The sequence below is a fragment of the Leucopleurus acutus genome, assembly GCF_964270905.1.
Source record: "Leucopleurus acutus genome assembly, chromosome: 2".
NCBI classification, from domain to species: Eukaryota; Metazoa; Chordata; class Mammalia; order Artiodactyla; family Delphinidae; genus Leucopleurus; species Leucopleurus acutus.
Window position 1 is genome coordinate 185,912,400 of NC_139143.1, and position 27,462 is coordinate 185,939,861.

A 27,462-nucleotide genomic window follows, 5' to 3' on the forward strand; every position below is an offset into this window, starting at 1 on the left:
AGAATCCAGCCACAGGGTGTTGCTTTGTCCTTTCACAAGGCTGACCGTAAAGTAAGGCAGCTGAATTCTCCAGAAGTAATAGGTTTTGGTGAACCCTAAAACTCTGACAAGACTCCCCATGATTCAACAGAAACTCACAAATGTGGAGCCTGCTGCAGGACTCTCCCGGGCTCCTTGCTCTAATCAAATAAATTACTCTAACCTGCATATCACAGCAACGAATATGTTTCTGATTACCAAGCACCTATAACCTGTAAAGAAATTGGACTAAATGTTCCAATATCTGCTCAATTCTATTAACGTTTTAAGAAATTTTTTGTTGCCACCCCTACACCTACACCTTTAATTCTTTCCATCTTTCCTCGTTTACTTCGAAGAGAACAAAAAAAATAGACCAATAATGGATATTATTAGTATCTTAACTTGAATTATGTAGAACGAAGAGATGGCTGGTAAATGTTGAAACTGAAAAAGAAAACTTCATCAGGATGCCTTACCTCCATATATGGTGTGATTAATACAACAACCTGATGTCAGGGCCTAAGGGCACTCAAATTTACGTTTACAAGCTCACCATTAATATCAGGGCACAGGAACACTGCAGAATCTGCTCAGCACAGCTCATGTTTAAATTTCACAGTGTACTCACTGAGCAGCACATTTAGGGAGTTGGTTGGGATTCAAGACTAATAACATTAAGCTGAGAATGTTGTAAACAACAGCTGACAGTCTGAATGCCAACAAGTTGAAAAAGGGAGTGTTCTAAAAAGCTACTAGAAAACCTGAAAAATTCTCTTTCCTACTAATTTCATCCCATTGTATGGAACACCTTTGTCATTTAAGGAGCACAGTATTAAAAAGGTGCCCTGCATTACAAAGTGTACTAGAGTGTCTTGCGATATCAACACAGCTCTTGAAGAGATCCTTCTAGTTCTCGCAACCCAAGCAATCAGGGTAGAAGTAATGTGCTTTCGTAAGCTAGCTAAAAATGGAGAAGAAATGCTTAGGTGTAGGGGTGGGAAATGCCCAAACTGCAATCGAGGGAAAAACAGTAGTTCCAGAATCACCAAATAAATTTCACAATTGATCATCTAGAAAAATCTCTTAAGCATTTTTTTCAGGAACGCTATAAAGTAAAACTTCTTTAAAGTTATCCTCTTTTGCAAGTAGGGTTTAAATTATAATAAGCAGACAAAATATTACTAAACATAATACTTTTCAAATATCGAACATTATACTGTTTGTGTGACTTACACGTTTTTTAAATAATTTTATTTTCAAATAAATACCTCCCAGCACCGATAAAAATGCTCCAAGTGTTCATCTCCAATTCTAAATTCTAACTACTATTTATTGCTGTTTATTTATCTATGAACATCTCAAACTTTAATTAAAGGAAGACTGAAATTTCAGTCAAAAGATTTAATCATTCAAATCTGCCACATTCTTAAGACAAAAGGTAAAATGCCGTTTTTCAGTTCAGCAACTCCACTGTACTCATCATTTCTCTTGAGGAAACATGGTGACACATAAGAAAAGACAAGGGAGCAGAATTCTGTGATTAAAAATAAACAGATAGGGCTTCCCTGGTGGCGCAGTGGTTGGGAGTCCACCTGACAACGCAGCGGACACAGGTTCGAGCCCTGGTCCGGGAGGATCCCACATGCTGTGGAGCAACAAAGCCCGTGCACCACAACTACTGAAGTCGGTGCTCCACAACTACTGAAGCCCGTGTGCCTAAAGCCCATGCTCCACAACAAGAGAAGCCACCGCACTGAGAAGCCCGCGCACCGCAACGAAGAGTAGCTCCCACTGGCAGCAACTAGAAAAAGCCCACGCACAGCAACGAAGACCTAACGCAGCCAAAAAATAAATAAGGTGAAATAAATTTAAAATATAAAAACACACATAGAGGTCATTTCATAGCCTCTATGTAAGTTTCTTTATGAATAAAATAGGCATAACATACTTTTTTAGCTGATCTCCAGGCTTTCATACAGGTAAAGCTACTCTGGTTCCTCAAGTGATGTCTTTTTGAGTAGAAGTATTGTGCTTTATGTATATTATACATATAATATAGTGTATCACTTAAACCTTACAAGACAGTTATATATTTTCATCAGAGTTCACTTAATTTTCTAGAGAAGAAAAGCTCACTATAATGCCTAAAATATTCCTATAAGTCAGTAAGACCATCATCTAAGATGAGCAGTTGATAAATTCCAAATACAGAATACACAACACTGACTGGGACTTTCACTCCTGGATGCTTCTTTTACTAATATTTTGAAAACTGCTGAAAACACAGTTTCTGAGAATTCAAAGGCCTCAATATGAACAGTTAAAAATAATATTAGGTATAAAAACAGATTAGGGATCTCCCTGGTGGCGCAGTGGTTAAGAATCCGCCTGCCAATGCAGGGGACACGGGTTCGAGCCCTGGTCCAGGAAGATCCCACATGCCGCAGAGCAACTAAGCCCATGCGCCACAACTACTGAGACTGCACTCTAGAGCCCATGAGCCACAACTACAGAGCCCGCGTGCTGCAACTACTGAAGCCCGTGTGCTGCAACTACTGAAGCCCGCATGCCTAGAGCCAATGCTCCGCAACAAGAGAAGCCACTGCAATGAGAAGCCTGCGCACCGCAATGAAGAGTAGCCCCCGTTCGCCAAAATTAGAGAAAGTCCGTGCGTAGCAACGAAGACCCAAAGCAGCCATAAATAAAAAAACAAAGAGTTTTTAAAAAAACAGATGAAAAGGAATCATATCATTTGTAGCTATTGCCTCTATTATTCTTTCTAGAAACAAAAAAAGAGATTATCATACAACAAATTGTAAGAAAATGTCATTAGCATCCTTTCATCATGGGAAATAGCTGTGTTAAAGTTGTTGTGGCAAAGTGCTTACTTTACAACACAGGCCACAGAACAGTAATCAAAATTCATGCCAAGGTTTTACCTTGGAAGAAATCTTCAAGACTAACTTTTTTAGTTGTTATTATTAAGCTTTATTATTAAATATTACATATCTGCATTTTCACTTGCCTTTACACAATGGGATATCAAAAATGTATGGATACTTAATGAATGAAGTAATCAGTAAGATCTGAGACTTCATTCCCGGTCTAGTGGTGAGAAGACAATGGTTTTATGACCTGCAAACTGCAGCTGAGCTAATTTGGTCTTTGATTTATTAATCTCCTTTTTGTAAGCTCAGAGAACTAATTTTCAACACTACTTATCTGGCAAATGTATATCACGTCTTATGCTACCTCTTGGTAGTGTGTTAAGAGCTTCTTAAAATCAAAGACAGGGCCTTATATTTCTTCTACTCTCCCAAAGCACTTAGCACAGACCATGTTTAAAATACCTGATGCTTGACTGATTAGTTGAAATGTACACATGATTTGAACAATGCAGCTGTCAATCTGATTTCCTCAGGACAGGAATCTCGGGGAGCTCTCTCTGAGCAAATGACATGCGCATGTTCAAATCCAGGAACCAAAGTTTTCAATATATGGTGTCTTTAGAAATCTAGCTCGGCAGGGAAGCTCCTAATCCAGCAGTTTCAGTAGCAAACGCACAAAACCTTACCTGCTTGAACACTTCTTCATCCTGGTGAGTGGTTCTCACCAGTTCTTGAATAAAGCCGTATGGGAGATTCCTACACAGCATGTACGGCACCAGGAAGGACGGCTGCTGCAGGGACCTGCAGACCCACGAAAGTCAAGGGCTCTGATGAATCAACTTGTCACCGTGAAACAACAGAACATACAGAATGTCATGTAGCCGACAATCACAGGTCAAGCTTCAAATTTCCCAAATAATCCACACAACAGTCAATCGTTTTAGGCAAAAGATCACCTTTCTCATTGTTAAGATAATCACTTTGGGGGCTTTTCAGTGAGAAACTATAGAAAGTTTGAAAGGATCCATCTTTGCCTCCATATAGCCCTTGAAAAATAAAGCATTAGAAAAACCAAAGTATTATATGTCTCTTTTACTTATTCATTTATGCCTCATCCAATGGGGGAAAAAAAGATTAGCAGCGGCTGAAGACTTTTTTAAGCTCTTATTAATTTTAACCATGGAACAGTGTGTAAGTTTTAGTACATGTGCATCATTTTCCTTTTTTTTTCCTGACAAATTTCAAAAATGGTTATGGTAAGATCATCCAGAATGAATAAACCTTGAACTTTGTCATTTTTCCTTTAGATGTTTTTTCACAAGAGAAATGAAATACAGAAATACTCTTTTATTAAACTTGAAACCTTTATGGGACCCTCTGAACAAAAATTAATAATGTAGTACACTTCGGGTGATTCCCGTATTACCTATTCCACCACTATTCTTTATTATTGAATAATAGAAATTGATTATATGATACATGGAAAGTGATGATCTACACATTTTTTTCAAGTATCTATACTGCTTTCAAGCAGCTGCTTTTAAACTGAATTACTAATTTCCTGCCCTGATGTCAACATATTTCAACCACAGTCTATCTCAATAAACCACACAGACTGTTTTATTTTCATAGTATTTTAGAGAAAGAAAGGGACCTCAGAAACCATCTAGTCAACCACTCATTTCATGGGTAAGGAAGTGAGTTATCCAACGTGGTGCAGAATGGCTGGGCAGCCTGATGGAGAGGGCCCTCTCCCTGCTAACAGCAAGCACATATTGGTTTTTCATACCTTGGTTGTGTGAGGGACCCTTGTAGTACTAATGCAGTATGGGATATGCACTGTGAGCGGATGTTGCTCAGAAGCTGGCTGACTGCTGGCTGGCTGCACATCTGCAAAGAAAGGTAGAGGTTAGGTCTACAAAGACAAACAAAATAATCCCATACAGTTGAAAACTGACAAGAGTCAGAAGAGATCAATCTGCAGGAAACGGCACCCTTTTCTCTTCCTTTACTGATGATGAACAAACTAGAGTAACTGTATCATCCAAGTATAATGTCTCCGCTAAAATCTACAATTAGAGAAGAGAGAAGCAGAAGCTTCAGGTGACCACGTGGGGATTTCAGAGATATGCCCACTCTCTTTGATTTTGCTAAGGTTAAGTGCAGCAAACCCCAAGAAGCCCTTCACAAATATGAAGCTAACAGGTTGACAACCGGATTAGTTTCCAATGGAAAACCAGAACTAGAAAATGAAATTCGGATGGTGGGGATAAATTGGGAGATTGGGATTGACATATACACACTACTATATATACAATAGATAACTAATAAGGACCTACTGTATAGCACAGGGAACTCTACTTAGTACTCTGCAACGGCCTATATGGGAAAAGAATCTTAAAAAAAAAAGAGTGGATATTTGTACATGTATAACCGATTCACTTTGCTGTGTACCTGAAACTAACACAACATTGTAAATCAACTATACTCCAATAAAAACTTAAAAAAAAAAAAGAAAATGAAATAGGAATGACATGTGATAATAATAAAGTAACTCAGCATGAAATAGAAGAAAAAGTGCAGCTTGCTGAGTTTAAATCCAGTTTTGCAATTTATTATTTATGTGATTCTGGACAATTACAGGTATTCCTCGCTTTTTGAAAGTTCACTTTACGCCACTTGGCTTTTAGGAAAGACGAGGTTAGTATGTACTTGATCTCTCTGAGGTTCATTTGCTTATTAACACAACGGAAAAAAATAATACTTATACCACACAGGACCACACTGGACTAATGAACAACTGTGAGAATGAGACCTAGCCAAGTGTCTGGCAGTCTAGGCGCTCCATAAATGTTGGTTATTATGATTACGACAGACTAGGAGAGAAATCATCAGGGCCATGTAAGTCGCTGGTGGCAGTGGCACTTGGCCCTGTCACTTCTTCCCTCTACTAGGATGTGAGTTCCATGAGGACTGGGATCCTCGTCTGTCTGGTTCACTGATCCACCCCCAGCTTCTAACACAGTGCCTGACCCATAGTAGATGCTCAATAACCACTTTACTGATTGAATACATGAGTGAATACTCATTAGGGGGTCAAAAACCAATTATTTATCCACCACATAACCAGGTTTTTGTGGGGGTTTTAAAATGAATCCATTTCGGGCTTCCCTGGTGGCGCAGTGGTTGAGAGTCCGCCTGCCGATGCAGGGGACACGGGTTCGTGCCCCGGTCCAGGAGGATCCCACGTGCCGCGGAGCGGCTGGGCCCGTGAGCCATGGCCGCTGAGCCTGCGCGTCCGGAGCCTGTGCTCCGCAAACGGGAGAGGCCACAACAGTGACAGGCCCATGTACCGAAAAAAAAGAAAAAAAGAAAAAAAAAAAAGAATCCATTTCATGTTACCTTCGGTGCTTTTTTTTCCTCTATTCCAACTCGGTCAAAACACTCGATGAGGTAGTTCAGCATATCTGTCTCTTTGCACGTCTCAATGGTGAAATGGTCACTGTAGGAATCCCAAGTACTTGCCCCACCAGAGGCTCCAAAACTTTGGAGAAAAGAAGAATGGATGATTTTTACCTGTTCTCAATAAATCACTTTTGATAGAGTTTGCACTTCTGCAGAAAGCCCGTTAGTGTCCCCACGCCCAGAACAAAGCACAGACACCCATGCAGCCGAGGCTGGAGCGGACTGCTTGTTTCACCTGCTCCAAGTCCAACAATAGCAATTTTTAGTAAACATTTTATTGACCTAAGAAGAAAGTCTGTCCAGAAACCCAACATCTTATCTTCTTGGGAACAGCACCTTACAAAACCAGGAGGACTCTAAGAATTGCTACTGAGCACTGGGCATTTGAAGGGATACCACACGTATGTAAATCCAACTGGCCAGCTGCAATTAGGCAGGCTTGGAGGTTAAAGCCAGCCTACGCTATTATGTAATCGAAGTCTTTAGGAGGGAAGTTACAAGGGACTAACAAAACACCCCTCTTCCTAACTTCTAGCACAGATCTTAAAAGCCTTCATCCAGCATTCGGCAACAGGACCAGGGCTTAGGAAAACCGTCCAGTTAGAAGGAGACACGAAAAATATGTTACAAACACAAATTTTCCAAAATGTTTGGCAAAAGGGACAAAGTAGTATAGTGAAAACAAAACAAAAACCTTGCACTAGGAGTATCCAAACTTGCGTTCTATTCCCATCCCTACTGCTTACTTGTTACCTGAACCCAGAACTTCATCTCATCTGCAGTGAGGGTTCAATGAAATCATGTGGAGGTGCTTTGTAAAATATAAGCAGGATACAACGCGAGGCACTGTTATTATTAGTAACAACTATTCCCTGAGACCATTATCACAAGGGTTAGGTGTTAGGAAATCAAAGTTTAGATTAACCATCAATAGGTCAAATACCAAATCTGATGTTTAACTCACAAATTTGATAGACATAAAAGATACAAAAAGATTAATCATGGCATAGGAAGAGGTCAGGAATTATGAAATGAAGACAAATGAAAAAATATAAACTTAGCAAAAAAAAAAAAAATTTACATGTGAAAGATGATAAAGGCGGGGAAGAATATCAGGAACTTGAGATACCCATCCCTACTTCAGCCTGGGGCAGAGAGGAGCTAGAAACTAAAAGAAGAATTAAGATATTAATGATACGTTATGCAGATAGATGCATAGATACACAAAAGTAATTTTGGAATATATACATAACTGACCTTAGAATTTTAGAAGAATACACATAATTGACCTTGGAATGAAAATATGATATTAGAGTATTTCAATTTAAAAAGATGAAAACAATAGCAAGGCTTTAAATCCAAGGCTCTCAGGCCAGAGTCTCATAAACCTGAATTCTTACAACTTACTTACTACATAGGTCTGACAGAAGGGAAGGGAGGAGGGGAGGCTGAGAAGCAGTCAAAGGCACAAGGCAGGGCTTCCCTGGTGGCGCAGTGGTTGAGAATCTGCCTGCTAATGCAGGGGACACGGGTTTGAGCCCTGGTCTGGGAAGATCCCACATGCTGCGCAGCAACTAGGCCCGTGGGCCACAACTACTGAGCCTGCGCGTCTGGAGCCTGTGGTCCGCAACAAGACAAGCCGCAACAATGAGAGGCCCACGCACCGCGATGAAGAGTGGCCCCTGCTTGCCACAACTAGAGAAAGCCCTCGCACAGAAACGAAGACCCAACACGGCCCAAAATAAATAAATAAATATATTAAAAAAAAAAAAAAAAAGCACAAGGCAGCCAACGCCCTCCTGACTGGGCAGGTAATGGAGCCACCCACAAAGTGCCTCACCAGAGACAAAGATGGGCAGCCCAGGGTGGGACACCTCAAAAAACCAAAAACAATTCTTGTGTCTTCACACAACTTAAATTTTGGGCTACAGTTCATGGTATGGTAAGATCTGTTATCTGTTAATTGGCCTGACAACAGAAAGGTGAGGACTGTAATGAAGCAAAGGAAAAAACAAAACAAAACAAAAGAACAAAACCGAAAAACCCACCCATAAATGTAAGTAGTGTGGTGAGTCCCCAGAAGGAGACAGGGGAGAAAGATATTTGGCTTTACCTGCCACGATCCCGCTCTCAAGCTATCTGCTATCCCCCCCTCTTCCATCCGAGGTTAGTGACTCAGGGACTATATCCACTGCACTTCCCAAGGATGAAATTTGCTCACACAGGCTTATAACTATACACAGTTAAGGTTAAATTCCCTTTGAAAAGCTCTCACAGATGACAATGAAAATAGATCTTCCTCGTGTTTAAAATGAAGTATTTAAACTATACATTTCCTTGATAATAAGCCCCATCTTTCTCACATTTTTACACCTCTGAAATGGAAAGCATCTGATATTTGATGCCAACAGGTCCTTGCCAGTTGCAAGGAGTCAGTCTGATGCTGTGCCTGTGAACGACTGTGGGAAGTCAACGCGCTTAGCTGGTGGCTGCTGATGCACTGACACTGGGTTCCATTCTCAGCCAAAACGTCCCCTTTCATTTTAACTTAGATCTGAACACCTCAAAGTCAACCGAAATGCCTTCACGAACATTTCGCAAAGGCATGAAAAATGACAGGGTGTGTACGAGACCGCCAGGCAACGCAATGAGAGACACTCAGAATGTATAAGAGAAGTTTCAAAGATAAAAGACGTTGATGTATGCTGTGATCATCTGTCAGGCACCAAACAACACTTCCAAGTGACTTTCAAGAGAAGAGAAAGAAAGAAAGAAAAGAAACGTAAGTTTAACTAAACAGAAAACATAGAATAAACCCTAGTGTTCGTCAATATGCTTCCAAATTATAAGATCAGTCCTAAGGGTGCCGAAGTAGGTCATGAGCACAGGTATGCAAAGCGGCCAGTGTCACCAGGGATGTGCATGATTGTCAGTGGTCAAAACCGGTTTATAAGGATCTCTAGGTTTGAACTCAAAGAGCTGAACTCAAATTTTGAATGTGATACTGAAGGAGCAAGGGGTGTACAGTTCATATGCATTAAATGTATGCTATCAATGGACATTTTTAACTGTTTTAAAATAGTATTTCATTTTTTTCCTAAAGAAGTTGTTATGAAATTCATGATGCTTTTACAACCGTAACATGGAATGTGACACTGGAAATATGTCATGTTTAAGTCCTAAGAGTATCTATAAAATTATACCTCCCTTGGGAGAATATGTGAACCATTTTCTGATAACGACATCAACAATCCAACTGAATAATTTAATTACTTCACATATTGGAAATACAGCTGAATCCTTCTGAAAACACAATGAAAATATTTCTGGGGATTTATACATGCATCAGATCTGTGCAAATTGAGTCCCATTTTAAATGTACCAAGAAAACTTGTTTCTTAAAAGGATTCCATCGCAGTTTCCGTTCTTCTATTATGGGAATAATCACCCTATTTTATTACTTTTTAGATGCAGACTTTGGAATGGTATATTTTCTAGATGCAAGGCAAAGGCAGAGCTGGGTAGGGTCAAGCCATGTAAATTCCCTGAACAAATGTCTGCACTGTCGAAGGTCCTGGGGGCAGTACACTGAATCAAACAGATAAAGACCTTGTTATATGCCAACTACATTACAGAGAGGAGACAATTAAAAACAAAAATAGTATAGAAGTGCTTTAAGTGCTATGAAGGAAAAGAAAGGCAGAGTATGGGTGACAGAAAGGGGCAGGAAGAGTGTGTGAGTGTGAATGTGAGTGTGTGTGTGTGAGTGCGAATGTGAGTGTGTGTGTGTGTGTGTGTGTGTGTGTACATGTGGGATGCACGGTCTTGCAGGCCAGGGTGAGAGGCTTTGGGTCTTACTCTGTGGGAGAACGGAAATCACTGGAGGGTTTGGGGGACAGACATGGCAGAAAAATTTCCTTTCGACCATCTCCGTTGCTTCATCTCCAAATAGTGATGGTCAGCAGAAATAAGAGGGGAACGGTCAATGTTTTCCACTATTTGCTAGTTTTCTCTTTCTCTATTCACATAGGCTCAGGACTTGCAAGATTTGATCTCCTTCACTGAAATATCTGAGCAGTGAAAAGAAGAACCCAATAAACAAAAGAAAAACTTCTTTCTAGTCCTCAACTTCCTAGGAAACAATCAGAAAATGTTTCCGCAGAATAATTCCTTTGTTATATTTATTACAAAGATAACTTTCACTTCACTCATTTCCATTCCTGCAGGAAGTAGTTCCTTATATTCTTATAGCTTTTTTCACAGAGCACTACGAAACAGTCTAGAAGGAATGTTTTTGCCTTTCTTAAATTAACCCTTATTATCACCACTATAAATAATTAACATAGAAATGTATGTCCTAACTACTTCACAAAAGATGTACAACCCATCGATTCCACTGGGCAAGCACAAAGGGAGACAGAAACAAGCCCCCTTGACTGCTGCTTCTATGACATTGATCTTACCAGGCGAGAAGTGGGTGTTAAAAGTGCTTACTTCAAAGTAAATAAAATTCTAAGATCAATTAGAAAAGGGGAAAGAAAAAAACTCTTCACCGACTGCCCAAATTAATCAGATTTTTCTGCTACTTCTTGGTTCTGACACTACGTGCATTCTCAAGTTCTTCTCTATTTGTTTAATCAGTTATATATGAATACGCCCTGTCCTTCTACGTTCTTTTTGATATAGATTCTGATATAGATTCAGAATCTGTAATTTCTAAAACCTGGACAGATCAGATTTCATTTGAACAGCCAGCAAAGGACCTGCCAGCCGACTGGAGTGGAATTTTGTAATTAAGGAGTAAAATGTTGGCACTTTCTTGCCAAGGAACTGAGTAGATGTGTAAACTCTGGGCAGCGAAATAACTCGTAAGGAATGAGAACAACACAGGTCCCACTGGGCAAAGATGGAGAAGCCAGAGGCAGCTGGGTATGGTGGGAGGCATGTGAGTTCTGGACTCAGGCTCTGCCTCGTACTAGCTGTGTGACTAACCTCCCTGTACCCACGTTTCCTGGCAGTAACTAGGGGCGGTGCTGTGAGGATTAGAGTGATAACGTAGGTTGAGAGCTGACACAGTACCCGGCAGGTGATGCTCGTAACTATTTGCAGCTATGAGTACATAATCGGTAAGATTTATTTCTCCTTATCAAGTCTAGATCTGAGACAAGGTTGGGATGTTATAAGTCTAGAGCGGAGTCAGTGAAAGCAGCATACAATTCTGGTATCTTTGTTAGAGGAAGCTGGAATTCAACAGGCCCGGGAGAGACAGCGTTTCTCCCACAGATAGCTTACAGTAAAACAGATAATAAAGCACTTTTTTCAGGTACAGAAATTGATTCCTGACAAGGATGTCTGCTGCATTACTATAGTCATGGATGAGGACTTTATCTACATGAAAAAGACACTTCTATCTGTGGGAAATTTATTTGGGAAACAGTGATACAACGTTCAACCTAATACAAATATTGACCTTCCTGAATCAATATTCGACATTGCACCAACACCCCTCTCTCTTTATATACCCTCTAATGATTCTTCTGAACACCGACGAATTGAATGCAGTGTACCTCACTCCTACGGCTGTCTCTATTTATAGCCTGGAGCTATTTTTGAACACTGCTGGGCACAAATATCAACTTGGTACAGAGGAAACTTCAATTTAAGAGCAAAATTGTAAGACAATGAGTGGGAGGGTTAGAAAGACAGGGCTATTATATTTTCTTGTTCAAAGTCACCTAGAAGACCCAAGCGGTCTCTTTCACTCGGTTTTCAGGGGTAAACATTCAGCAACATCATGAGCTATGCTTTAGCCTCTGCTGCCATTCCACAGGCCGTCTAAACAAATACGGTCTGGCTTTACCAAGGCCAAGGAGGTGAATGATTAGCAAAATTTAAGATTAGAAGTGAAAGCAGCGGGACTTCCCTGGTGGCGCAGTGGTTAAGAATCCGCCTGCCAATGCAGGGGACATGGGTTCGAGCCCTGGTCCAGGAAGATCCCACATGCCACGGAGCAACTAAGCCCGTGTGCCACAACTACTGAGCCTACGCTCTAGAGCCCGTGAGCCACAACTACTGAGCCTGCGTGCCACAACTACTGAAGCCTGCAAGCCTAGAGCCCATGCTCCGCAACAAGAGAAGCCACCACAATGAGAAGTCCGCAAGCGGCAATGAAGAGTAGCCCCCGCTTGCCGCAACTAGAGAAAGCCAGAATGCAGCAATGAAGACCCAACACAGCCAACAATAAATAAATAAAATTTAAAACATTTATTGAAAGAAAAAAAAAAAAGAAGTGAAAGCAGCATCACAGTTGTACCAGACAGTATGACCCCACATGCTCTTCAGTGGACTGCCCGGAATGAGCTGGAGGGACACACTCACACACACACACTCACACTCACACACACACACACACAAGTTCCAGCCCCTCTGCCATTCCTAACTAGCAGCAATCCATGCAACTGTACATAAGAGAACATGCCTCCCAGAGTAGATTTTGCTCACACCTGGCAGCTCCTAAGAATACTGTTCCAACAGATAAATGGAGGGCCTCTCATTTTAGATCTTAGGGTGGGTGAACTGAATGATGACTGATCTTTAATCTTTGATCTTAACGATGACTGATCCTGTTCATGTTCTTGACAAATGATTACATGTAAGTTTTTCTCCAAACTTGTCAGGCAACAGCTATGAAATTTTTTCTGTGTACCACTTTACCCCATGAGAAGGTCCTAATGCTTTAGTACATGCAAAGTTTCTCACATCTTGACTCTCCAGGCCACCTGGAGTCATTTGACCCTATCCTGTTTGGATTCAAAGCACACCTCTAATTAAGACTTATAAAAGTTAGTTCCTAAGCACCTAGGCACATGCAGGGGTAAGACTCCATTCCTCTGATACCTGGACCCAAACTGGACACAAGAAAACTCATCACCACCACCACCACCTTCATCATCACCATCATCATCATCTTCTTCTCCATCTTCATCACTACTGTCCCCAGAAAGTGCGAGGAAGAGGAAGGAGAAAGGACTGTCGTACATACTACCATAACAAAAGCAAAAAAAGTCATCAGGGAACAAAGGAAAACAGAGAGGAGGAAAGCTTTTACAATTGCTGGCCTTTTAATGAAATCTTACGCTACAAGTTTTCTCTACCGACATGCAGAAAAATAATTCACCTAAATTATATAAAGGCATAGGAACACTTGAGGGCTGGAGGGCGCGGATTAATGGAGTCACGATACTGCTTCTTTCTAAGGGGCTGAAAACAAAGTGTCAAGGCATAACCACTTGCCAGAGGTAAGGGATCTGCTCCCTCAACCCCTTGGTCTGACTGTATTTCAACTATGATTAGCAACAGTACGAAACGTGGAAAAGTGGTCCTGTGAGCCCCAACTCTCCAATACAAGCTGGCCAGTCTCTGAAATTCATTTGTCAGGAGGCATGACAATGTGCACTCGATTTCAAACACCAAGTGACTTCTTTTTATTTTGTACAGGAAGGAGGAAGAGTGAGGGGGAAGAAGGGAAGAAGGGGTCTCACCATCAAGCAACCCATACTTTCTGATGTGACTGAAGCCTGGCTGGGCGTGGACTCGGGGCACGAGCCTACCGAACCAGTTAGACACGCGGGTTAATGACCCCAAACAGAGAAACACAGGTAACTGAGGTCAGTGCCACACGACAGTTCTTCCAAACCGTGTTAATCTCCTCTCCCTGCACTGCAAACACGCACCCGACTCTCCTGCTGCATAGATACCTAGGAGAGCTCCTTAGGGAGGAGGGCCGTCTGCTCATGGCACCCGCACCGGGTGAGGCGGACAGTAAAGGTGGCCCCGCGCCGGTGGGTCTCTGTCGGGAGGAGCTGGCGGGCACGGCTTGAGGGCTACTAGCTGGGGTGGGCAGGCCTGGGGAGCTCGACAGGATGGAGCTGCCCGAGGACCGCGGGGCAGGAGAAGATGACGACCCCCAGGGGTGGGTGACAGTGTAGGGCCGGTACCGCGGAGACGAGGGCTGGCTTCCCGCAGGTGTCCCTGCAGCTGCGCCGTGAGGACTGAGGGAAGCGGGAGGAGTGGACGCCTGGCTGGCTGCCCGGGACGGGGGGGCCAGAGGCAGACTCATCATTGGCACAGAGCTCCAGACACTCATGCTGGGAGCTGGGCTAGTCTCATAGAGGCTAAACGAGTTGAGAAAGGGAGGAAAGGAGAGAAAATTGAAGAAAAGCTTGAGATAAATAACTAAAATGGAAAATATCATGTTTTTAAAGAATAGTATAATTTCACTTCATATCTCTAAGCGTTCAAGTATATAGATCTTTCAGAGACTCATCTAAATAACTGTAATTAGACTGCCGTACTGATGTAGAGGCTATACTTATGAGACAGCCTTCTTTCCAGAGAATAATATACTATACACAGTCATTTGTTCCTAAAACTTAACTTACCAATAGCCTACCCATGGAAAGCCAAAGAGACCCAAGTGGAAGAGACAATATCTCCTCAATGAGTCATCCATCCCCCAAACACAATACGTGTCATAATCTGCATGACAGGCCCACAAATGGACATTCCCTTCTCTTACATACTTCCTGGCTATTTTACCACCAATGAGCTGTGCAAAAAGAACCACACCGACCTAGATAAAGAGCTGGCACCGAAGGAACCCACGCTGCAGAACATGGGGCTTGTTCCTGGATTGGAGCCGGTATTTAGCATGAGATTTCTGTCTGGTGACCGAGCTGCCGCTGCAATTGGCTGGGATGTGGCTGTCAGACTGGCAAATGGGTTTTCATCTCTAGTCTGAGTGGACATCATTAGCACTTCCATTAAAATCTGGCCAATCAAGTCCTTAAAATCAGAGAACACTGTTGGAAAGGCAGAATAAAGAAGAGGTTACACATGGTTCTTCATACACACGGTCCTTGAATAAGCCAAAGTGAACCAGAGAAGTTCGATGTGGTATCTTGGGTTGGATTCTGGAACAGTAGAAGGACGTCAGTAGAAAACCTGGTGAAATCCAAATAAGGTCTGGAGTTCAGTGAACAGTAAGATCTTAGTTCTGACAAATATACTATGGTTATGTAAGATGTTAACATTAGGGAAAACTGCGTGAAGTGTATATAGGAACTCCCTGCACTATCTCTAGAACTTTCTGTAAATCTAAAATTATTCCAAAACAGAAAGCTTATTAGAAAAAAAACAAAAAAGAACTGGAGCCCAGTTGATGAGAGTCACTGCTGATATATATTAACTATAAAAAGAAGCTACTCCCAACTACAGAGGTTAGCTTATCACACTAGAAATGCAAACTGGGTTACTATTTCTTCACCTCTGTATGTTTATATAGTTAAACTATTAAGTACAAAGTTCAAAGTAGTTTATGAAGGGTCTAATATTTAGTCACCACCTGCCTTTCTGGAGCAGACTCTGTCTTCTAGCTTCCTTCTTATTCTTTGCAGCTCCCAACTGCTTTACTGTAGGTCTTTAGATATATTTTAAATATTACTAAATAAATAAAATGTCTAACCCATGTAAATCTTATCTGATTTGTTATTAAAAATTACCACTTATATATGTACTGGACAGATTTAAGAATCTTAACAGTTACAATAATTACAAGTGGCAGGGTTTTGAAACTCATGGTTGCTAAGCTCATCTTTATAACCAGAGTTAAGAAGATCTCAGTGAAGTCAGAAGTAAACTGTCCATCCACCAGGAACACAGAGGACTCGTGTGTGTGTGTGTGTGTGTGTGTGTGTGTGCGCGCGCGCGCGCGCGCACGCACGCGTGTCTGTCATTGAAGACAAGTAGCAGAGAAAAGGGAATGCAATCTCCTTGATGTTCATTCACTCATTTAAAATATATCTACTGAGGGATTATTAAGTGCAGGCACTGGGAATACATCAGTGAGCAAAACAGACAAAAATTCCTGCCATCAGGGAGGTTATATACTAGTGATACGTAGAAGAACACTCTGGCGCACTTCCCCTCCCTCTTCTGTTCTCGAAATGACTGCTGTAGAGAAAAGTGAGTGTGCCCTGTAATGCTGGTATCTTGCTAAGAGTTTTATTACTTTGCTGTAAGTGTGGTTTAGTGTAGCCTCTTAAAATAGAATCCTGTAAACACTGCAAAATATCAACATGTGCTATCTTGCTAAGCAGTTTAATCAAGCCGATTTACTCCACTGTCTCCATATGACCCAGGAGGCACTTACAGCAGGCATAGGCCCTCCAGAGCGCCTCTCTCAGGATCCCCGGAGACTACCCAGTATACTCCTGCCCAGAGTATAAGAGGCACTAATGCTCTCTCTAAGCACCTTCTTATTGCAAAGGAATAAACTTCAACCCTGAGACAGTAGAGACCATTAACTTATTTATACGGTTTTCTTTTAGAGAAATCATAAAAGTAAAAAAAATAACTTATCAATAAGATAGGTGGAAAGTAGCCAAACAGCAGTGTCCTCATCAAGAAGTATCCCTGTAATCCAAAATACAACTGCCAAGCAAGACAGTGAATGTGGACAGGAGGGAAAGACAAGAGATTTTTCATCCTGGTTTTCTGTTAAGGGCTCTGACATAAGACAGCTGAGCATGATTCCTACCTTCTTTTGGGTTCTGCTTAAATTGTGCAGAAAGAGAAGAAAGAAAGATGACATCTCTGTCCCGGTCCTTCCAGGAGACACGGAAGATCTTACAGACCAGCTGTAAGGCCTGTTCTTCAGACACTTCAGAACCTGATGAAGGCTCCTTGTGAGGAAGAAGATTTGAGGGTTAATTTCAAGTAGTAGGAGGTGTGAGTTAGACTTTAACAGAAATACCTAATTCTGATTTAATTTTTTACAAATGAAGATATTTTAGAAATGCATAAAACTATTCACCTACTGATTTAGGGAAAAATAAACTTGGTACTATGACTTCAAGGTTATAACATGTAGGTCTCACGAGCTTACAACACAAGTCTATGGGGTGGGTGGAGTATAAACCAGCAGGATTGTTATCAGGAATTGCCAAGGAAGACAGTGATAAAGGATGTACATATATCCCATTTATTTACTTTTCTGAATGTTAAAAGACCAGGTTGACCTTCTAGGTATACAACCAATTTTTCTCTAGAAATGTTTCCAGAATTCAATGTTTTTCACTACTTTCCATCACAGAAAGTATCATATATGAAAGAACTTTGTAAACACTCAAAACCTATACAAAATAAAGCACTGCACCACCAGGAGGCTACAGTCCAGCTTCTAATAATGTTGCTGAACACCAATAATTTACTGAACAGAAAGTGATGCAATTATCTCTACCAGTTCTACACCATGACACACACCAAAAACCCAAAAAATCCTTTTTCTAAATATAGGGAACTAAGGCTCAGATGATAACAAAATATAAAAGCCTCCTGTTTCCTCACATTCTTGCTTCAATTCCCAGTCATTTCCCTCAGAACACAACCAAAAATGTGATGACCTACTTGCTTAAGCAATTAAAGACAGACAGAAAAAAATTCAAATTAGCTCTAAATTATTTGCTAACATTTACTGAAAAAAACATAGACCTGAAACAAAGATAACTGAAGGATTTTTATCAGGTAAAAGGACTGAGTTATACTTCCATTAATAAGGGTGATCAAGGCTACCCACTTTTCCTGAAAAAAGTAAAAGAAAAAACCCAGTCAACTAAATAGATCTGCTGGTTTGGGGTGGCATTCTCTCATGGACTTTACAGATACAAGACATGAAGCAGTGTTTATTTATATTACCTGTAACTAAAAACAGAAGCAAGGGCTTCATCTCTTACCAACCTTATCGCTGAGGCTCCTTTTTTCTCTTCGGTCATTTTCATCAACTTCCATATTTTCAATTCCTGAATCCACATCCACCTGGGACATGCTTTAAGTATAAAAGACAATCAGTCTTTCACCTTTGATAAATCCACCCAATGTCATAGCTACTGGTTGAGGAAAAGTTTTTGGTTTTTGTGGGTTTTTTTTTTTTTGGCCGTGCCACATGGCTTAAAGGACCTTAGTTCCCCAACCAGGGATTGAACCCGTGCCCTCAGCACTGAAAGCACCAACTCCTAACCATGGGACGGCCAGGGAATTCCCTGGGGAAAAGTTTTAAACTATCAATCAAAATCAGTCAGGAAAGCAAAATAATAAAGGTTCATCTTTTTCTCATTAATTTTTAAGAGCTCTTCATATATTAGGATATAAACATTCTATCATTCTTGTTGAAAATATTTTTCCCAAGTTGTCATTTCCTTAGGCTCACTTTCAAAAATAATAATAATATTGTTGGAAATATTTTCCTCAAGTTGTTATTTTCTTAGGCTCACTTTCAAAAACAAAAATTAAGAGCAGGTTTTCTGTACATACTATTTCTAAATGATACACAATCAATCAGAGCCTGATTACAAAATCTGGTGAAGTACATATATTATTTCCCCCACATTAAATAACTGTCCCAGCACCATTTATTGAAAAGACCATCCTTTTCAACACCAATATGAAATCACCTACGTCATATGTCCAACTGTCATACGTGTGCAGGTCTCCTTCTGGATACTCATTGCTGTTCCATTAGACAATCTGTCTGTCCCTGAGCCAATACCACTGTGTTGTACTTACTACGACTTCACAATAAACCTTGCTATATGCTAGGTCAACGCCTCTACCTTATTCTTCTACCTCAGGAGAGTCTTGGCCATTCTTGGCCCTTTGCTCTTCCACACGTACTTAAGAATCAGCTTGACGGGTTCCTTAAAACTCCTGTTGGGATTCTGACTAGAATTTCACTGACTCTATAGATCAAATTGGGAAGAAAAGACCTCATTATGTTACTGATCTATCCATGGACAAGGTACCTCTCTCCAAGTATTTAAGGTCTTCTTTCAATAAACTTTGATAATTTTCTCCCTAAGTCTTTCACTTCTTTTGCTAAATTTATCCTTAGGCACCATATATATATACATATATATATAGATATAGATATAGATATAGATATTTTTTTTTGGCTGTGTTGGGTCTTTGCTGCTGCGTGCGGGCTTTCTCTAGTTGTGACGAGGGGGGGGCTACTCTTTGTTGTGGTGCGCGGCCTTCTCATTGCGGTGGCTTCTCTTGTTGCGGAGCATGGACTCTAGGTGTGCGGGCTTGCTTCAGTAGTTGTGGCTCACGGGCTCCAGAGCCCATGCTCAGTAGTTGTGGCGCACAGGCGGAGTTGTTCCACAGCATGTGGGATCTTCCCAGACCAGGGCTCGAACCCGTGTCCCTTGCATTGGGAGGCAGATTCTTAACCACCGCGCCACCAGGGAAGCCCAGCACCAAATATTTTTAAATAAAATTGTGAATGGGCCTTTTTAAAAGTTAAGTTTTCTAATTTGTTGCGAGTACATAGTAATGTAACTGACTTTAGACACAGACCTCTTATAAGCTACTTGTTTACTTATACACTGGGCTCATAAGGCAATCATTTTATCTCCAAATAATAACTGTTTTGTTTCTTTCACTCCAATCCTAACTTGCTTTACTGCAGTGGGTAGGATCCCATGTTGAATAGAAGCAGAAACAGCACTCATCCTTTTTTTATTCCTCATTTTAAAGAGAATGCTTCTAATTTCTTACCACTGAGTATGAGAGCTGCTGTGGTTTTTTGGTAGATGTCCTTTATATTAGTGAGAATAAGAGGCTATGTTGTAGTAACACATACACTCTGCAATCTTAGAGGCTTCACACTATAAGGGTTTGTTTCTTGCCTCCGCAAAGTTTGACGAGTGAAGCAACCTTACGCCATCTTTAATCTATGCCGTCTGCAATATACAGCCTCCAAGGTCACTAGAGCAAGAGAAGAGAGGGATGGAGGAGGATCATCGGCTCAACTGCCTTCACCTAAAAGTGACACATGTCACTTCCATTCACAAGTCTACTGGACAGAACTAGTTAATTGGCCCCAATCTAATGGCAAAGGAGACTGGAAATGCAGGGCAGCCTGTGGAATATTTGGTGAACTCTGTCTCTGCCCTACAGTTTAAGGATGCAACTTTCTGTCTGCTGTTTGCTAAGATTTTTACCATGAATCAATGTTAAATTGTATCAAACCTTTGCAACTTCCAAGATTATATGGCTTTTCTATTTAATATATAATGTGGTGAGTAATATTTATAGATTTTCTAATGTTAAAGCACCTTTGCATTCTTAAGATAAACCCAAGTTGGTCATGTTATATTATTTTTTTTAACTAATCTTTTAGTTGAAATATACAGAAATGTGCATACATGATGTGTTTGGCTGAATAGTTTCACAAAGGAAACATACTAATGTAACCGACACCCAGATCAAGCAACAGAACTTTACCAGCACCCCAAAAGTCCCCCTCATGACCCTTTCAGTCACTACTACGCTAGCCCACAGTAACTGCTCTCCTGGCATCTAGCCCCATAGATATTTTGTCTTCTTTTTATGTGCTGCAGTATTTGATTTGCCAATATCTTCAGACTTTAGCAAATATGTTCATAAGCATGATTACCATGTAATTAATTTTCTTCTTTTACGTTATTCTTGTCTGGTTTTGTACATTAAGGTCATATTAGTCTCGTAAACTGATTTGGTAAGTTTAAAAATTACCTGAAAAATGTGTGTAAAGTTAGAATGCTGGAATTACCTATAAAATCATATAAGAAACGTGCTTTCTTTGGAAAATTTTAAAATACTGATTCAATTTATTTCACGTTTTTTTGATTATTCAGGTTCTCTCTTTTTTCTTGAGTCAATTTTGGGAGAATGTGTTTTTCTAGGAATTTGATTTTCATCCAAATTTTGAAATTTATGTGCATCCTGCGTATTTACATTTTTCGCAGAATTCTTTTTCAGTAACAAGTATTACTGAGTGCCCGTTCTATGCAGGCATTGTTCCAGGTGTCTGAGATGCCAACAAACAAACAGACAAAAAAAATCCCTGCATCATGGAGCTTCCATTCTAGTTAAAGGGAGAAAGATAAACAATAAACAAAGCATATAGTATATGATAAATGCTATGGAAAAATTAAAGAAAACAGAGCAGGGAAAAGGCAATTGAGAGGGCAAGGGCTTTCCCCCTTTTAAATGGGGTGACCTCACTGAAATGCTATCTGGGCAAAAATATGAAGGAGGTTAGCCATGCACATATCCAGAGGAAAAGTATTCCAAGAAAAGGGGTTTTATTCCCAATATTTATTTATATTCTTTTTCCATTTTTCATTTTTAATGTATTATATATAGCTTTATATTCTCTTTAAGAAGCACATTAGCTGCAACACACAAATGATGATATGTAATATTTGTTATTGTTCAGTTCTAGATACTTCCAAATTTCCATTATGATTTCTTCTTTGACTTGTATTTAGAAGCATGATCTGTTTTTAAAATTTCCAAATTCATGATGGGTTTTTAAAAGATTTTTTTACCTTATATAATTATCTAAGCTAATGTCAGAAAACATGATCTGTATGATTCTGACTCCTGAAACCTCTAGGTCAATGGATCTTATCAGAAAAGAATGTGTATTCTCCAACTGCAGAGTGCCAAATTCTGTATCTTTCAATTTGATCAAACTTGTTAGCTGTGTTGTTTAATTTGTCCATATGCTTACTGATGTTTATTCTCTTTGATCTATTGATGACTGAAGAAGACATGTTAAAAACCTCCCATTATGATTATGTCTGTGTCAATTTCCTCTAGTTCTATCAAGATTTGCCTTATTTCATGTTGCTATTACATTACTAAGTGCATATACTTTGGAAACTGTTATATCCTACTGGTAAACTAAACACTTATCACGGTACAGTGCTTATTTCTAGTAACACTTTGTGACAAAGTCTAATTTATTAATATACTTCCCCAATTTTCTTTTGTTTAGTATTTTTGCCCGGTATATATTTTTCCCTTTCTTTTATTTTCAAACTTTCTCTAACCTAATGTTTCAGGTATGCCTTCAGTAAACAAGGATAAAGCTGTGTTCTATTTTGTTTTTAAGCCAACCTGACGTTTCACTGTGATTTACTGTGATTACTGACGTATTTTCATTTCTTTTAACCATCTTATTTTGTGCTGTTTGCCTTTTTTAAAATCTGTGTTTCTTTCTTCCCTTTCTTTGAATTGACTTAAACCCCCTCCCTACCCACCCCAATTCCATATTTTCCCTTTGCTGGTTTGAAAATAAACTCTTTCTATTCTTTCAGTGGTTACCCTTGAAACTTTATCAAGTATTCTTAACTCAAAATCTAAAAGTTGGCCACTGTCTTCACCCCTCTCCCAAGCATACAAATCACTCCCCTTCCGGCTTACCTGCTACTGCTGTTCAGTATGTTAGATCTACCCGATGATCTACTTCTCTCCCCCTATACTATTTCATAAGCTGTTATTACTGTCTTACACCATCAGTGTTTAGGGTTACCACATATTTAATATTTTCTTGACTCAACTTTCCTTCTTGCATCTCAGACATTAGTCCTGAGACCATTTTCCTTCGTCTTAAACTGCACCTGTTGAAAGTTCGGGTCTTCTGGTGGCAGACTATCAGGTTGTTCTAGTTTGTTTTTTAAATGTATAAATGTCTTTATTTCACCCCTGCTCTTAAAAGATAGCTCCACAAGGGCGCGTAATCCCCAGCTGACAGTTACTTCCTCCCAGCGCTCAGTGCTGCCTCCGCCGCCCTCTGGCCTCCATCACTGGGGCGTCTATCTGACTTGCTCTTTCGTAGACAATCTCTCATGTCTCTCCGGCTGCTTTAAACGTCTTTGTCTTTGGTGTTCTGCCATTTTACTGTAAAATGTCTGGATATGAATTTCTCTTTGTTTAATCTGCTCGTGAGTTGTTGGGCTTCCTGATCTGAGGATGCGTAACATTTATCAACTCCAGAAAAATCCTCAGCCATTTATCTTTTTGATAATGGCTTCCAAACCAGCAGAGGAAAAAACATGGAATAAGGAGAAGGGTGGGGAATCTCCCAGTCTGCCTATTCTCTCCTTTTGACATTTCTATTAGATATATATTGGATCTGTGTCCTCTATATTTCTAAATACCCTTCATATTTTTCAGTTCTTTTTCTCTTTGTGGTACACCCTGGATAAGTTCTTCAGCTCTATCATTCCATTTGTTAATTTCTCTTGAGTTATTTTAATCCACTGTTTATTATTTTCATTTCTAGAAATTCTATTTGGTTCTTTTTCAAATGTGCTTGGTTGTTTTTATAGTTGCTTATACCTTATTCATGTTTTCCATACTCTTATATTTATTTAAACATACAAATTTTACATTCTGTATTTGATAATTCCAAACCCCAAAAACATCTAGGTGAATAATTCTGTTTTTATTGATTCTACAGACTCTTCTTACTCATGGTGGTTTTTTCTAGCGTGCTTTAATTTTTGACCATGAGTTCATATTTCTTGGAAATTTTTCTAAGGACATTTTCTAAAGACTTGGATGATTTATGTTTATATCTGCTAGATGCCTAAAGACACTAAAGAGTCCATTGTCTATGACAGTTCTTAGCCTGAGATTTTTCAGACTACCACGATAGTGTAAATTTAGGTTCTAAACCCATGTGAAAGTTACCCACTGGCCAAGAAATTGCAGAGTTGACTTGATTTTTAAAAATTCATCCACTCAGAGCAAAGGTAATAAGAACACAATTGTTTTTACTCTATGGGGTTGATTTTTTTTCTACTTGATCTTCTTCCTGGAAGTGTAGTCCTTTCTGAATTCTTGCCTAATGCGGGGTAACCCCTGACCTGGCTCCTCACCCCAACCCACCAAGTGCACGACACCCCAATATCCTAACACACAGAGAAAATGGTATCTGTCTGGCCCACTGACATAAACAGAGGGGGCTGCTTGAGGGCAAAGGAGCCAGGCCCTGGAGGTCTGGCTGCCCAAGGACTCTGTTATCTTGTCACAGCACACCTGCAACACAGGAAGGCTCTGCTCCAAGACACCCTGATCCTCATGGAGCTCCTAGAATATGGGGCTTACCTGCCTATACCCTTCCAAACTTTTAAAATTTCACCAAGCAGTAAATCTTTGCAGAAATTTTTAGGGGCTGACCTATGCTTGCCAACTTTGCATTTACAAAATAAAGACATTAAAAAAAATTTTTTTTTACCACCTATACCATTATTTCATAAAAGACATTCCAACACCAAAAACAAAAAAAGGTATACAGAACATTTCAGAATAAAACAAAGACCTTTCAATTTATTATATTTAGCTCTGATTTGCTAAGGACTGGCATGGATCTCTGGGCTGGCATTTGAGACCACTGGACTAGAGATTAAAGTGAATGGATCTTTCCCTTTCCAACAACAAAGCAGCTTACTGGAAAACTGGCTTACTTTACCTTTTTTCACAAGAGACTCCATCGATATCCATGCTCTGGGAACGTGAGAGAGACTGAGATTGTGTTTCAAGGCTATTGGAGGGCGAGCTGCTGAGAGAACTGACTCCTTCACTGCTCTGGCTTCGATGGGCTACTCCTAACCAGAAGAGACATGAAAGGTGAAGTCTCATGTGAGATAACGTCAAAGCTATTTGTAACGGCCACAGTAAACACACAGAATCGGCATTCACACAATCATTACAGTTGGCAACCGAGGACTTTCTATCAGAATATTACACTGAAGGTTGAAGGAACATTAAAATCATAGGAATGTTAGCAAGAAATCATAATTTATCAACAGATATCACATGAGGTCAGTTACAGAGCTACGTCTGATACCTAAAACTAACTCATCACCTTCTCTTTCACTAATTCAAACTGTGGTCCCTGAGTACAAATCAGCTCCCAAGACAGTCCAGAAATATCCTTGAAATGTACCAAAAATAAGATACCTTAGTGAATGGATAGAGAGATAGACAGATGGAGAGATGTATGATAAAACAAATACAGTAAAATGTTAATGGTAGAATGTAGGTGATGGGTATATAAGCATTCACTGCAAAATTCTTTCTACTTCTCTGTATGCTTAGAATTTTCATAATAAGATGTCGAATAGATCCATCTAAGCCATGTCCTTAAATACAGATCAATCCATTTATTAACTGAAGATCTTATCTTGTGATAGTTTGGGGAAAACAAAAATCCTGACATCATCCTTGCCCTCACAGAGCCCACAGTGTAGTGAACTACCTCCAGGCACACAGGGACACAGTGTTTCTAGTAATGTCTTCAAAACCATCTTTTTCATAGAATTTTAAAAATTACTTTAACTCTATGAATATCTTTCTATAAAAAAAAAAAAAAGTTTACCCAGGCATTTTCAAGTACTTAAAAAATATATACCTATGTTGCTGAAAGGAAAATGGCTCATATATTTTAAAAAGCAAAACAAAACAATTTGAGTTATCACTTGTAGCTGAAACAACTATCAAGTGGAGGAAACTTTAACCCTCCCAGCATCCCAAGAAAGTCCACTTGCCACCCTTTCAAGTCTCTCTTCATTGAAGACTTTATCCATGCCCGACAGCAGGTTTTAACATGGACCTGTTTGGTTTTTTTTTTAATTTTTAATTTTTTTTTGGCTGTGTTGGGTCTTTGTCGCTGCGCGCGGGCTCTCTCTAGTTGCGGCGAGCGGGGGCTACTCTTTGTTGCGGTGCGTGGGCTCCTCATTGCTGTGGCTTCTCTGGTTGCAGAGCACGGGCTCTAGAGTGTGTGGGTTTCAGTAGCTGCAGCACGCAGGCTCAGTAGTTGCGGTGTGAGGGTTCTAGGGCACGCGGGCTTCAGTAGTTGTGGCGCGGGATCCGTAGTTGTGGCTCGCTGGCTCTAGAGAGCAGGCTCAGTAGTTGTGACACACGGGCTTAGCTGCTCCGCGGCATGTGGGAATCTTCCCGGACCAGGGATCGAACCTGTGACCCTGGCATTGGTAGGCGGATTCTTAACCACTGCACCACCAGGGAAGTCCCAGACCTGTTTATTAAAACTTTTGCAGGACTCAGGAGGGAAAGAGAAACTAAATTTTTACTATTCATAAGTAGATTCAAGTAAAATACCAAAAGCATTTGATGTAGTGAGAATTTTGAAATAAGCTTAGAGAAGACAGTAAAACTTTAAATCATCAATTCCAGTGTAACCCAAAATAAGTCCTCAATAAATATTTATTGAAGGAGTAAATAACAGAGCATCAACAATGTCCTGAAGAGAATATCATTTTACCTACCACACTGAAAGGACGGACAACTTTTTAATAAAATAATAAAGTTCAACAATTTTTATGGGATATCAATTTAGCAGTTTTTAAATCTCCACCTTGTAAAAACCAGTTCTAAAATTAAATTGATAATTACAATAAGTTGTTTAAGTAACTATACTTGTAACATAGGGTGCTCTGCTATACTATGTATACAATAACCCTATAGTAATAGAGTGCCAGAGTATATCATATAGTATAATATACTGTATTTGCAATATTTTTATAAGACGACAAGAATATCATCTGAATTCTTTTTTTCCTCAACCCTCCATATGATCTTCACAAGGCTCAAGTGGGGCAATTCTCCCCAGAATTTATTATGTCTACCAGTGTTCCCCAATCTCTACACACCATCGAGAATCTAGGAAGGACCCCACTTCTTTCTTTTTATTTATTTATTTGGCTGTGTTGGGTCTTCGTTGATGCATGCGGGCTTTCTCTAGTTGCAGCGAGCCGGGGCTACTCCTTCGTTGCGGTACACGGGCCTCTCATTGCAGCAGCTTCTCCTGTTGCACAGCACGGGCTCTAGGCGTGTGGGCCTCAGCAGTTGTGGCATGCAGGCTCAGCAGCTGTAGCGCACGGGCTTAGTTGCTCCACGGCATGTGGGATCTTCCCGGACCAGGGCTCAAACCCATGTACCCTGCATTGGCAGGCAGACTCCCAGCCACTGAGCCACCAGGGAAGCCCTCCACTTCTTTCTTAAACTTAAAAAAAAAGGAGGGTCTCTTTGACTTTATCTAGAATCGATATAAATTAAATACTGTAACTAAAATCAAATCAAAACAACAGAACAAAATATCACTTTGGGGACTCTCCTGGTGGTGAAGTGGTTAAGAATCCACCTGCCAATGCAGAGGACACGGGTTCGAGCCCTA

General features: G+C 40.2%; 1 protein-coding gene across 4 annotated transcripts in view; it reads right to left on the reverse strand.

Annotated features, from left to right (window-relative positions):
* The window catches only part of UBE4B (ubiquitination factor E4B), a 110,541-nt gene that overhangs the window by 50,128 nt on the left and 32,951 nt on the right, over positions 1 to 27,462 (reverse strand). For 3 of the 4 annotated variants that reach the window (XM_082833961.1, XM_082833960.1, XM_082833962.1), the window contains 7 exons: positions 24,739 to 24,874; positions 18,171 to 18,258; positions 16,972 to 17,116; positions 15,007 to 15,235; positions 6,312 to 6,453; positions 4,699 to 4,799; positions 3,596 to 3,710 (listed from right to left, as the gene is read on the reverse strand). In XM_082833961.1, the coding sequence (XP_082690087.1) occupies positions 3,596 to 3,710; positions 4,699 to 4,799; positions 6,312 to 6,453; positions 15,007 to 15,235; positions 16,972 to 17,116; positions 18,171 to 18,258; positions 24,739 to 24,874 (956 nt within the window). Of the gene's footprint in view, positions 1 to 3,595; positions 3,711 to 4,698; positions 4,800 to 6,311; positions 6,454 to 13,271; positions 13,416 to 14,131; positions 14,549 to 15,006; positions 15,236 to 16,971; positions 17,117 to 18,170; positions 18,259 to 24,738; positions 24,875 to 27,462 lie in introns of all 4 variants that reach the window. The other variant, XM_082833963.1, reaches the window with a different exon arrangement.